General features: G+C 47.2%; 4 protein-coding genes across 4 annotated transcripts; 2 read left to right on the top strand and 2 right to left on the bottom strand.

The window, feature by feature from the left end:
• Positions 1-668: 668 nt before the first annotated feature.
• Positions 669-2,009, top strand: TREMEDRAFT_67876 (uncharacterized protein; the record flags this gene model as incomplete). Its single annotated transcript, XM_007002961.1, has 10 exons — positions 669-820; positions 921-1,066; positions 1,175-1,176; positions 1,366-1,380; positions 1,424-1,453; positions 1,505-1,565; positions 1,637-1,719; positions 1,764-1,820; positions 1,878-1,951; positions 1,997-2,009. 10 exons carry the CDS (start codon positions 669-671, stop codon positions 2,007-2,009), a joined length of 633 nt encoding a protein of 210 aa, XP_007003023.1.
• Positions 2,010-8,087: 6,078 nt separating this feature from the next.
• TREMEDRAFT_67874 (uncharacterized protein) lies at positions 8,088-9,702 on the bottom strand (the record flags this gene model as incomplete). Its single annotated transcript, XM_007002960.1, has 8 exons — positions 8,088-8,119; positions 8,153-8,461; positions 8,775-8,932; positions 9,065-9,147; positions 9,262-9,318; positions 9,384-9,431; positions 9,480-9,514; positions 9,579-9,702. 8 exons carry the CDS (start codon positions 9,700-9,702, stop codon positions 8,088-8,090), a joined length of 846 nt encoding a protein of 281 aa, XP_007003022.1.
• A 349-nt stretch (positions 9,703-10,051) lies between these two features.
• On the top strand, positions 10,052-11,420 carry TREMEDRAFT_60561 (uncharacterized protein; the record flags this gene model as incomplete). Its single annotated transcript, XM_007002799.1, has 5 exons — positions 10,052-10,243; positions 10,411-10,483; positions 10,551-10,720; positions 10,856-10,905; positions 11,093-11,420. The coding sequence occupies 5 exons, from the start codon at positions 10,052-10,054 to the stop codon at positions 11,418-11,420; spliced, it is 813 nt and encodes a 270-aa protein (XP_007002861.1).
• Positions 11,421-11,832: 412 nt separating this feature from the next.
• TREMEDRAFT_71215 (uncharacterized protein) lies at positions 11,833-12,921 on the bottom strand. The gene is made up of 3 exons (XM_007003037.1): positions 12,801-12,921; positions 12,380-12,583; positions 11,833-12,224 (listed from the first exon to the last, which is right to left on the bottom strand). Exons 1-3 carry the CDS (start codon positions 12,819-12,821, stop codon positions 11,868-11,870), a joined length of 582 nt encoding a protein of 193 aa, XP_007003099.1. The 5' UTR covers positions 12,822-12,921; the 3' UTR covers positions 11,833-11,867.
• Between the last annotated feature and the right edge of the window lie 27 nt (positions 12,922-12,948).

Below are 12,948 nucleotides of genomic sequence, written 5' to 3'. Positions count from 1 at the left end.
CCAATGGAAGCATGTTAGGCCTGAGAAACAACAAGTTGGCAACACTTCTCATATCCTGGATCCAATCCGGTCAAGCCCATTAAAACCTCTCAATCATTGTCCCCTGCAGGTAATGGGACATCACTGACAGCTGCATGAATAGTTAAACATGCACCAAATCACTGACTATGTACAGCCAATTAGCTTGCAGGTAAAACCTCACCCACAGCTTAAGGTGGTACACACTTGACCTGTGAGGAGAGAGGTATGAGGAGATGTATTCTGGTGACTTCCTGGTCAGTTCTCCTGGATTGTTGCCTAGCTGCGAGGGATAGATTTTGCCCCCATAGCTTAGAAGCAGTGCATCTAGAATATTGCCTGTTATAACTGCATAGAAGGGTTGGGTTACCTGTAGAGGGGAGAGGGGTAGCTTATGGAAGGAATGCATGGATCTCGCATGTCAACCATGTGTCTGCCATGTGGAAATCACTGATTTCCCTGTGATTTCCCTTGATGATCAGCTGGGAAACCCTTCCAGGCACTTACGTAGAATTTACGCAGAAAAACCCTGAATCACCCCCAGTAGATTTGCGGGGCTGACGCCCGCAATGACACGTCAGGAAATGCGGCCACGTGGCTCGATCGAGATGGAATGAAGCCCACCGCTGGTCTTCTTGTACATCGACATCATGTCCTTAAGCACCCCTGCAAAGACGATATCTATACCCGCTTCTGGATGTAACATCAACAAGGCTCAACTTCCCGATAACGCCCTTGTCCTTCCTCCTACCACCCAGCTGCAAGCTTTACTCACCATCATCCGGAACGAGAAGACCCAAAGGTCAGAGCGTCCCTTTGTGATATGATGAGCGCTGACGTCTCAGAGGAGATTTTGTCTTGTAAGCTAGATCCACTACCGTTTTTCATGAGCTGACGGAGAGCACTTCGGATAGGATCATTAGACTATTGGTCGAGGAAGGGTTGAACCACCTTCCTGTCATCCCAAGGACCGTGAGAACGCCAGTTGGAAAAGAGTATGATGGGGTAGCTTTCCAGGGTCGGATATGTGGGGTTTCTATCATGAGGGGTATGTCGTATGCTCACTTCACCTCTCTGATCTCCGTCATCCCTGTGCCCCACCCGAACTCTGGATTTCTCTCTATCGTTAAGTCGAGGTGCTGATGATTAGCTGGAGAGGTGAGCATATCGTCTGGCACACGACCGAATGGATCAATTTGATACATAGGCTATGGAGGCTGGTTTGAGGGACTGTTGTCGTTCAGGTCAGTCGCATATCCACCACGAAGACATGACTTAATGACCCAGTGCGCATAGGCAAGGTATGCTGTAGCTCAATAGCGAGGCATTTGCTAACTCCTGTCACAGATCTTGATCCAAAGGGTGAGCATAATCTAGCACGGCTTGAATGAGTCTGACATTGTAGGACGAAGAGACGGCGCAGGCTAAGTTATTTGTTAGCTTTCAGTAGTTACCAACTCACATGAGCGAGCTGAGGTCGCTCCAGTACGCCAAACTGCCGGAGGATATAGCCGATCGATATTGTCTGCTCTTGGACCCGATGCTAGGTGAGATCCCTTCATCAGCGACACATAGCCCCTGTATCGTGTCTGAGTTGCGGGTAGGAGCTAATGCTCAGCTACGGGTGGATCGTGTATCAAGGCCATCGAAGTACTGCTCTCCCATGGCGTTCAGGAAGAGCGGATCATCTTTCTCAACCTGGTGTGTTTTCTACCCCCGATGCCAACTGAGCTGAGATCGTCCAGATTGCATCGCCTCAAGGTGTCAATAATGTCTGCTCTCGGTTTCCCAAGCTCCGTATCGTAAGTGCCCAGCCAACAAGATCATTACGGGCTATGAAAGACGACGTCTAACCTCAGATCACTGCATGGGTCGATGAAGGCCTGGACGCGAATGCGTATATCGTCCCCGGTCTGGGCGATTTCGGAGATAGGTCAGTATCATATTGAACGTGTGAAGACATGACTGATCGAGGCAGATACTTTTTGTGACACATGTAAACGCGTTTCTGTTGTGCAAAACCATCCGCATGCATCATACTCGTTACGACTCCCGTACAGTACATATGAGCATCACCACCGGTCACGATCTCGGCCGGTGCCACACAGCAGAAGTGCCACATGGAGTGTTATTCCCGGATATTTCCGCTCCTGGGAGTAATTTTCACCGCGCAGTGTCCTTTTTCCTTTTGACCATCCCTCTCTCTCGTGAGTATCACATGCCTGTCACCCCTTTGGCCACTGTCTCCATCTGTTCTCGTATCTATAGAAAATCACTCACAGTTAGATACACCTTCAGTTATCATACCAAAGTAGGAAGAAGTAGTGAAGCAGCGAAGATGTTTGGTGGCGGACAACGAGGAAATTGTTTCAACTGTGGCATGCGTGGGTGGCGAGTTTCTTGTCGGTCGTGGTGGCTGTGTGTGGTGTGATCCATCCAAACCCCTCCTCCTTTCCCCTCCCCCTTTTTCTCTTGAGAGACATAAAGCTTTCAGGGTGTCACATTTGACGGAAGTGTCGGTGACGGGACTCGGTGTGCGGTTGTGAGCGAAGCGAGCGCGAAGCGTGGAGCAGAGCGAGCGATCGTACGTAGATGTCGACCCTGGTCTTCTTCTTCTTCCTGCTTTGGCGGACCTCTCTGGTATGTCATCGTCGGGTGGGAGAAGAGGACCGGGTGAGACGAGCCTTGTCCTTCGATGTCATAAAATTTCTCACCTCACCTTCGTCGCATATTCTGCAGCTTCCCATCTCATCATCTCAACCGTCATCGCCTTCACCTCCGGCCAATTCATGAGACTGACAAGTTTGGGCGCCTGCTGCACACAGTCACCTCATATACTGACCAAGATTTCCTCGAAAGTGTCACTCTGACTCGCAGCTGGTCACCTGGCGGGTAATTGTCCCAATGGCGAGCCCATGTGTTATAGCTGTGGTCGTCAGTTTTCTCTCCTCCCTGCAATACAATGACTGACAGACAAGAACAGGGACATTTGAGCCGTGACGTGAGTCATTGTCCACTGTCATCATCTTGTTACTCACTTCGCATTCTCCCTCCTTGACATCTCGCGGTGCTGGTCTCTTCTATCTTGTCAATAACGCTTACACAGAATCTGCTCTCTCCCTCCTTTTGCTGACGTTCAGTGCACCAAGGCGAAGGTCAAGACATGCTACAACTGTCAACAGGAAGGACACATCGCCTCGGCCTGTCCTACAGGTCCCAGCAACGCCGGACCCGTTGGATTTGGCGGCGGCGGCTTCGGGGGTGGTAATACGGAATGTTATCGTTGTGGCAAAGTCGGGCACATCGTGAGTCAGCCCCATCAACTTGCCTTCTCACTTGACTGAATATCTCTCCTGTTTTGTATTTGGGGACAGTCTACTCCTACTAACGAAACAGGCCCGCCTGTGTCCCAACGCTGCCGAGAACGCACCAGCACCGGGTGGTAACTTTGGTGGAGGCTACCATGCCGGTGGCTTCCATTCCACCAAGAGCTGCTACGTAAGTGTCCCCTCCGCTTCCTCATCTCATTGCGAAGCATTGAATTGCCCCCAATCGTCCATCCGACGTGCTACAAATTCTTCAAAGTACCTCCAGCAACCGGTCACGCCATGGCTGATGGGTAGAGCTGCGGTGGTGTCGGCCACATCTCGCGTGAATGTCCTTCTGGCGGCGGTGGCAATGTTCGAGGCAATTTCGGCGGTAACACTTTCGGGGGCAACGCTTTCGGAGGAGGAGCTGCGGGGTACGGTGGAGGTCCCAAGAAGTGTTTCGTGAGTCCCCTTTTACACCATTCTTCTTTAAGCTGAACGACAGAACTGCGGACAGGAAGGTCACGTCAGGGCTGCTTGCCCTCAGCAAGAGGCAGGTCCCACTGTCAGTATTTTGGCTTTTTGTGATTGAGTTTCTGATCAGACAGTGTTACGCATGTGGTCAGCCTGGACATATCGCCAACAACTGCCCTACCAAGGCCGACGCTCAGCCTCCTGTTGTTTGAACGAGGAGACGATGTGATGAAGGGCGTATGTTTCTGGCAGAATGAGGCGAGACCAGTGATCTGAAAAGAAGAAGAAAAGTCGAATCTCTCTAGTCGGAAGTCGTTGAAGAAGACATCACAAATATCTCGTCGTCAATTTTTCCTTTCACACACACTCTCTCATAATCGATTCTTTTTTCTAGTTTTGTGTTCAGTACGAGTTTCAGTCGTCTGTACGTTTGAGTTTGCCAATTGCGTAAAAAGTAGTATGCATTCATGTGTGCTTTTAAAGATCGTGTCGTCGGATATCTCTCGTCCTCTATCCACCTCTTTTCACTCTAGGGACATGATCCCTTTACTTCTGCCCTACACAGCAAGTTTGTCCTGTTCATCTGTAGAGAGGGTATCATTCGGGATGACGCCCGCGATCAACAAGAAGTGAACTTCTATGTAGAACATCTTCCCATCTATCTAAAATCAACTCTGCTTGAATAATATCCACCTCTTTCCTCATTTCCTCTTGTTCCTTATCCCACTCATCCATCCCAAGTTGATCCACATAAGTCACAACTCCATCCGTCTCTTCTTCCTTCTCATCTCTATGAACCACATTAGGATCCTTCAGTGAATCTTTGATTACCTCAAGCTCAGCTCTCAATCGTGATATGGTCTTTCTCATGGGTTCCATCCAAGTATGATCTAGTCGAGGAAGGAGAGACCATATTCCCGTAAGATTCTCTTGGTCTATTGTTGCGAGAAGCCAGAAAGTTCGGAGACACTCGGAATACCATTCAGGCCAAAAAGAATGGATCATTTCTTTCAAGGGCAGAGTAAGAGGGGTGTTGTCGTAATGTTCATTTGATTCATAATCATCTCCCCCATTCAGGTCATTGGAGTCGGCCGATTCGTTCGCCGCGTTCGCCTGATGTACATCATGAGAGGTTTGTATCGAGACGTCAAGAGGATTCTGTATTTCGGCATGAGGGGTGATATCATCCATCTTTTCTGTTCCATGTAATAATCGATATGTCATCGTCTGATATTTTGTCGGAATATCATCTGGGGTCGGAGTGTCGAAGTGGGAGGTGGAAAATATAATAGGACCTAATTGGTCCAACAATTCAGGAAAGTGGAAACGATGTGGAATTGTTGAAGAGTTACGAGGAGGGTGGAGTAAAGGTGAAGAGGTTGAATGGGAAATATGATCTCGAAGAAGTTGAAGGGATTGGATACGGACGCGTTGATATGGGTTAGAAGGGTCAAGAAGCTGTATGTCAATATGGAGTGTTAAAAGACAGTTTTGAGTTGTTGTGGTCGTCATGGATATCTAAGGAAGATGGAGAGGGTCAGTGAGAGATTGTCCCATATGCCATTTTGAGGGAAGAGGGGTGTGTATAGGCGATGGTATGTAAAGATGATGATGGTGACGAAAGAGGATGATAAGGAAAGCTCACATGTTTAAAGAGTAAAATCTGATCCAACGGTTTAGGACAAGAAGCTATGATAGCTCCTACTAATTTCACACGAGCTAATTGACTCGTAACCCCTGATTGTTCTTCAAGAAGAGGTATTAACATCTGTGTATCAGATTACTCCTCCAACTCCCTTGAAAACCACAATCATATCCCAAAAAAAGACTGATGGGTTCAGAGAAAGAAAAGATCACGGCATGGAGGGATATGATCAAAGTGGAATATTAACTCACATTGAGAAGACTCATCCCCGTTTCCAGATCAACCTCTAAAACACCATCAGGAACAGCACCATGAACGAGATACCATAACCAAGTCACACCAGCATCTACTGCGTATCCGCTCAATGCCACATCCACAGTTCTCAATGATTCGATTAATACCATACTTGCTTCACTACGTTTGATAGAATGACGAGAAGCAGCGGTCGGAGAAACGGAAGGTGAATCGAGTGAAGGTCCTGGGGAAGAAACTAAATGTGCTAGGAGATGTAATGCTGCTAAGTGGGTATATGAATCTGTGGAATTTGGACGAAAGATATGATCATATAGAATTTGTTCGTCATATCCCATTCGACGATATACGCTCTTTTGTAGATCAGTCATTTTTCTTTTCAATTCATCTGACTCAGTCAATCGTGGATGTATTATGTGGAGCTAGTAAACGTAGGCTCTTGTATGTCGAATGGTTCGAGAAATGGAAGCTTCTAGGGTATTTGAGATGATTTGTGATCTGGGAGAGGAGACAAACGTACTAAACATGAATTGAGAACTTGTCTAGCCCATGGAGAGGGTTGATCATCTTCCCTAGCGAATTTAGGAAAGGAGGATAAAAACCAACGTTCGGTCAAGCGAGATTCCATAGAAGGTGCGAATTGAGCTATGGCTTGTGAGAGAAGTTTGAATAACATATCCTATTGGTCAATCTACGCCAGATATATAGATATTCACTTTCTTCCTGTCAAAATTACTAACTCAACTAAAAGTTATAGGGCCTGAGGGACTCAAACGGAGGAGAGGAAACTCGTCCAATTGGAGATACAACTCACCTTTTGTTCTCCACCAACATCCCGAGTAGATATAGCCCATTCCCATGCTGACTCCACTAACCTTGCCAAACCTAATAAAATTAATCTTGCATGTGTAGGACTTGGATTCTGAGAAAAAACGTCAAGTAAAGGATAAACAGCTTCTGTCAAAGAAAGTAAAGTAGGTGTCGATTTTTTATTTTTCAACCTTGGTAAAGCTGTACATCAATGACTCGTATTGTAAATGATTCAAATGGATCTTACCTAGGGAATAACAACGTAAAATGGCCAATAATTCCTCAGCGACAATTGTCAAATCCTCAGGTGAATGAATAGGATGTGAACCGAATAAATCATCGTTTTCTGAATCGGAGTGCGATTCGTATTGATACTCAACCCGATCTTGCATATACAACATGGCTTCGTTGAGTGCTAAAATGATTTCTTTGGGATGAGAGATGAGAGAGATTATATTGAGTATAGGATCTGCTTTTGTGGTACATGGAACGCAATTTAGTAAAGGGGGGATGTAAGATAGAGCGAGATCTTCTAAGAGGTCTTGCTGGACACATCAGCTTTCCATATTCATTCATTGCCTCCCCGATCATATCCTTTTCAAATTAGACATCCGGCAAGTGCGCTTCTTGGTCAGTGTCGGTCGGGAGACGATATCGGGGTGAGAAGAGGTGATAACATGACGCAGAGAAGATCTTGACAGACGGGGTACAATAGCAAATCTCCACGATTCAAGATCGCAGTGGCAGAAGAGTCAAGAGATGTGAACATAACGATTGACCAAAAAAAAAAAATGGTGTACAGGGAGAGAAGTAGCAACACCCAACACTACTCACCTGTCTAGCCCTCGATTCCTCTTTCGTACCCCTAGTCAACTCCTCCCATAACTCGGCACATTCCTTCCCTCTCCTACCCCAATCTTCAGACCTCAGACCGGACTCCACACGTCTGAACAATTCCTCAGCTCTGAGTCTATCTGTCTTACGGATTTCCTCGGGGATGACTGGGGTCGTGTCCAGGGGAGAGACATTGGGACTGGCGTCTGATAGTAGGTTGACTACAAGTCAGCTTCCATCTCGGGGTGACACCAGAATTGTGATTGAACGAAATTGATGACAGGCTGAAGTTCACTCTAGAGGGACTACGATTTTCAGGTGTCTTGACGAGATGGACTTTTCAAGAGGACACGAATGAGAAACAGGGCTATTATTGAATATGACTAGAGTTTGTGATGAACAAGATGGAGACTCACTCGATGCACCCTGTTCAGCAGAGGGGAAAGTATCATGTATTTTCAAGTCGTTGAAGTCGGGTATGAGTCTCTCATTATTACTGAAATGTTCCTGCTGAACAAATTCGACTTTCTTGATGTCCATCACTATTACTCTTTGCTCCACTGACGTCCATAAGTGATGTAAGAGAATGTCGATGTGGTCCTCGACGACCAGAGAAAGAGGAGATATTCACGTGAAACGAGAACATCCTTTGGCTGCTTTGTTCACAGTCCAAGATCATGTACAGTACGTGAGATTCATGCATTTATGTAGGTAGCACAGATCGATTCAAACTGCTCCTAAACTCCTCAATCAGTTTCCATAGAATCATCTCTCGTCCCTTCTTCACCTTGTCCAACTTCCCCATCCCCGCCGTTTGACGATTTGCCCAGATCGATCAAAGCGTTCAGAAACTCTCCCACACCCAATCCGGCAATCGCCGGAAGTCCAAACTCGCGCATCATCGTCCCTGGCAGACCGCCTTGTCGCAGAGCGTTCTCAAGGCTTCTGATAGCGTCTACGAAAACGGGTCTGGAGATGGCCGTGATGAAGTCTTCTGTGGTGGGATTGCTGGGGAGAGCGCCGGAGGGCAAAAGAGGTATGAGAGTGGATAACAGGGCTGGTTTTTCGTTGAGAAGTTTACGGACAGAGTCAGGATTGAGTATGTCATTGAGGGATGCGTCTGTTTATGAGTGAGGGCGGTCCTCGTTGATCTCTTTCATGATCCTTCCAGATCACACTTGACTACACGAAAATATGGCTCACAAACCGGCAAATCGGAGAAAAGAAAGGCAAGAGATGATGAAATGGAATTTGAGGTCAGGTTATAGAATTTGACAGGTCAGACTAACCTTCTTCACTTCGAAAGAAAGCGTCCCCTTCTCTCGCTAATTGCGCCAGAAGAGCGGCCATGTCCTCATCTGTAGGGGTTGGCTGATTGAGAGGTTGACCGGGTTCTTACCTGATTAGCAATTTTCGAACTTCGAGTAACTCACCTCCTGCTTGTTGCTCGGAACTCGAAGCCGCAGCTATCGTGGGAGCTTGTGTAGCAGACGTTCCACCACTCGTGGCAGGATCGTTTGCAGAAGCAACCGGGCCGGAGGTCGCTGTGGATGTCCCAACGTTGCCCGCAGTCGTTGGCGCGGGTTCAGGACTGGAAATCAGTTTTTCATCCCGAGCAGCCGACCAAAAGATGAACATCGATTTGACCAAGAATGAAGACAAGGAACCATCCAATTCGAGTAAGTTTTCGTGAAGGAAAAAACGGCGAAATGATTCAACTCACACAAACGATGGATCCTGTATGATGCTATGGATATTCGAAGCCGCACGTGGAAAAGCTGATTTATCCCTGCCTTGAAACCAATACTAAGTATCAGATTCTTCTCTCTTTCTCTCTACACTCTCCACGGGACATTAAGGTTCTTCATATATGAATCGCATTGAAATGAGTGAGTGTGTTTAGGAACTTGAACAACTCACAAAATACTTCTGATCCGAGCTCAGGAATTGGAGTACATGAGTACGACCGGTAGGATCCTATCTCTTAGTTTCGCTCTTCGATCCTTTGGATCCGTCGAACAATAATGTCTCCTTCGACTCACCTGAGGAGCTTTCTTGAATTCCGCTTCACCAGGGAAGATGATCAATTCCTGGACATTAGCTGAGCCGGTTCACATGGTGACAGACTGTAAACTCACATCTTCTACTCGATTTCCGGTACGAGATGTCCAACCTGATCATCAGCGCCAGGAATAACGCTCTTGATGGTGATCAAGCACGTCGTTAAAAAGACGTACGGAAATGTAAGAGACCATCAATGTGTGATAGTTTCAAACTGCCCTTTTCAGGTGATGGATCGACCCAGTTCTCAGAGCTTGACCTCCGATGAGATCTTCCAGCATGAACAGAGAGAATGGACATGTTTCTGGTGTGCTAGTTGCTAATTACTTGACTCGAGATGTCTGATTTTCAAGGATAGGAAGAGAGAGGCAGAGTGAGTTTTAAGCAGAGCCACGCGTTGATAGTAGTCTTCCAGCCTGACAATTTGTCCAAAGTGTAAGCGCCTGACAACATCACGTGACTGCTATCGGCCGACGGTCTCTTCGGCCGCCGATCGCTTGGTGCCTCTCCCGTCGGTCAGTTTGAACACTTTGACCCAGTAGTTTGTGTATATATATATCCAACGCCCATGTCTCTCTTCTCCTCCTACCTTTATCTACTCAGTCTACACAGACGATAATCACAGTCAATTTAGTTCGAACATTCCAACATGAGTTTCTTCCCGATCTCCGCTTGTTGTCTAAAAGGGAGAGATCTACCGGGTACACCAAGAGGTGTGATGCAACCTGTTTCTCTCAATGATAAGAGGACCGTCGCTAGGTATTATACTAGTCCTCAGGACGGTGTGAGACATCCTAAAGCCGCTTTGGTATTATTTGCGGACGTGTTCATGTTCAAGATTGTACGTTACTTCTTTGTCTTTTCCTCACACTATGCTCCAATCTGACCTTTCTTTCACTACACTCTAATGCCTTCTCACATCAACCCCCACCCTAGCACCACAACCAGATGGCTAGGTAGGTTGAGGACTATGGAAGTTAGATTAACACGATGAAACACTGACCTCAGCCAAATAACATGATCATGGCCGATATGCTCGCAGACAAACTCGGTATACCAGTTTACGTCCCAGAATATATCCGTGCGTGTCTCATCTTTCTCTTTCTCTCTTGTCATATCCGGAGTAGACTGGAGGGCTGACACTATAGCGCACGCCGCTTCTCCGGGGATCATCGATCCTCTCACCGAGTCATACCCTGGTGCTCACGCTAACAAGTCTTGGTTCACGACTATCAAAGATGTCTTCACTTGTGCACCTAAAGTCATAGGAGTTTTGTATTCTAATCGAGCGAGTGTCATCGTACCCAAATGTCAAGCGGTGAGTCATCTGTTTCCTTCTCTTAGTCAACCCATTCTTCCGTGTCTTCGGGGAGGCTAGTCTCTTCTGGAACCTTGCTTTGAATACGGAAAGATTTTGTGGGGCTTCTTTCGAAATGGGCGACACTGATGTCAGGCTGTGGAAGAGGTCAAATTGGAAGGTTATGATAAGATTGGTGCTATCGGGTGAGTATCACATATTTCCCGCCATTTCCTCGTACATCCCTTCTGTCTACTTACTGCCCCCCTCCCCTCCCTCATGTTCGGCTTCGTCCTTCGCCCCCCCCCCCGCAATCCCCGCCTCACCTCCCCTCGGGCCTCATCATCTTGGTCAGATTGTGGGTACTCTTCACTGAAGTATGACTGATCGCAGATACTGCCGCGGAGGGGGGATGATCGTCAACCTCCTCGGATCCGGTAAAACGTCCCTCGATTGCGGTGTCATCCTCCATCCTTCTCCCGAGAGCACCTCTCTGGTCAAAGCGATCAACAAACCCACTCAATGGCATATCGCCTCTGACGACCATTTCTTCACTGCTCAGAAGGCCGATGAAGCAGTGGGGTTGATCAAGAAGAATGGGGTGGAAGCGGAGTCGTTTGTCTGGCCAGGCGAGTTAATCTCTTTTCTTTCTTCTTTCCTTGCCCGGAAAACCCGGGATATCTATAGATCCTGCCCTCGAATCAAGCCGATCTATTTGTGACTCTCTGTTCATCATCTGTCCGACCGACATACATCGTACTTGGGAGAATGTTTACAATCGCGAATAAAACAGTTGTACCGTATCATCAGGACTGCTTGTTGATTCTGAGTTGTACAGACTGTTAGTTTGTGAGAGGTCGAACTGACAGACAGAGACGTGTCACGGGTACGCCATCAGACCCGAGTTGTCTCATGCTCTGACCAAGAAAGCCTTCGAGGAGACACATGAAAAGGCTGTTGACTTTTTATCCAAATATCTCTTCGGGTAGTTGCTTACCGATTCGCTATACCGGTACTAAAGACACTTCATTTTATACCCTTATTCTTAGACTTGATTTTTCTGTAGACGTGATTGGAGAGGTTTCGCGGTACCCATGTGAATAGATCTGCTTCGCTATACCATGCCCTTACAATCTCAAATCAAGTGCCTCCAATTGCATATCACCATCTAATCATCATCATGTATCACAATCGTCTGTTCTTCACTGACAACCTTGACTTGCTCCCTTCCCATCTCCTCTTCCCCTTCTTCAACTTTGTCCTCCACACCATCCTCTTCATCTTCTCTATCATCTTGTTCTTCCCCTTGACGTCTGAACAATACACCCCCACCTCCTCCACCCAATTTCCGTTTCGGGTCTACCTGTCCTCCCTTTGACATACCATCCCCAGAAGGATCCTTATCAGAGTTTTTGTTATTGCCATGTTTACGTTTTTGACGTTTAGCTCGGTTTTTCGCTGTCTTGGCTTCTGCTTCTGCATTGCGTTCAGCTTGACGCGCAACGAAAGCAGCATGTTCTTCGAGCTGCAAAATCAGCTTTATCCCTCGTCCTTACCGACACCGCAACAATTCATGATCCTCGTCTTTCTTCCCCCACCCACCGTCCATTCTCATCAATTGAGACACGTTAAGGAGGAATGGACATGGGTAAAGGGGAAAGATGGAAGGATGGGACTCACCGCTCTCGTCTTCTCGTCCATCAACTTTATCCTTTCGGCCTCTTTCTTCCTCTGATGTTTGTAAACGTGAAATTCGCCTGATCCCGCTCCTGAAGAAGATCCTTGAACGTTTTTGACTATATCGGGTGGAGGCGCTATGAACTTTTCTTTCGGGGGTTGAGGCAGGGCGACTTCTTGGTCTGGTTTAGCGAGGAGTTTTTCTACCTGTCTTGGTTAGTAAAGCAGTCTGCATTATCTCCGTTGGTAATAATTTGCTCTCGAGAATGAGGGAGGTGACAGCGGTGTAAGGATCATTCTCCGGATCAAGAGTGTGGAGAGAGCTACCATTATGTCGAGCTTGATGGAGAAGAAAAGGGGGATGGTGAGGACGTCGGGGAAATGGAAGAACAGATGTAGATGGAAGGGTGAGAAAGAAACATACGTGATACCTCTGCATATCCATCTGAGTCAACTTTGCTTTCTTCGGTCTTGATGGACCTGGCGTTGAATCGATTGTAGCTTGGTGTCTTTGAGGAGACGTCGAGGCATCACGAACGACTGGCATGGTGTGAGTGATACTTGAACATGAA

The sequence above is a fragment of the Tremella mesenterica genome (assembly GCF_000271645.1).
Source record: "Tremella mesenterica DSM 1558 unplaced genomic scaffold TREMEscaffold_2, whole genome shotgun sequence".
Taxonomy (NCBI): Eukaryota; Fungi; Basidiomycota; class Tremellomycetes; order Tremellales; family Tremellaceae; genus Tremella; species Tremella mesenterica.
The sequence above is the reverse complement of the archived record's forward strand: the minus strand, read 5'-3'. Positions and strand labels throughout refer to the sequence as shown.

Excerpts from the sequence above, each read along its gene's own strand:
- TREMEDRAFT_71215 (XM_007003037.1), bottom strand. The coding sequence starts at position 12,821 with ATGGATATGCAGAGGTATCAC. Across the intron at positions 12,584-12,800 it reads TGGATATGCAGAGGTATCAC|GTAGAAAAACTCCTCGCTAA; the intron begins GTATGTTTCTTT and ends TAACCAAGACAG. Across the intron at positions 12,225-12,379 it reads TGGACGAGAAGACGAGAGCG|CTCGAAGAACATGCTGCTTT; the intron begins GTGAGTCCCATC and ends CTGATTTTGCAG.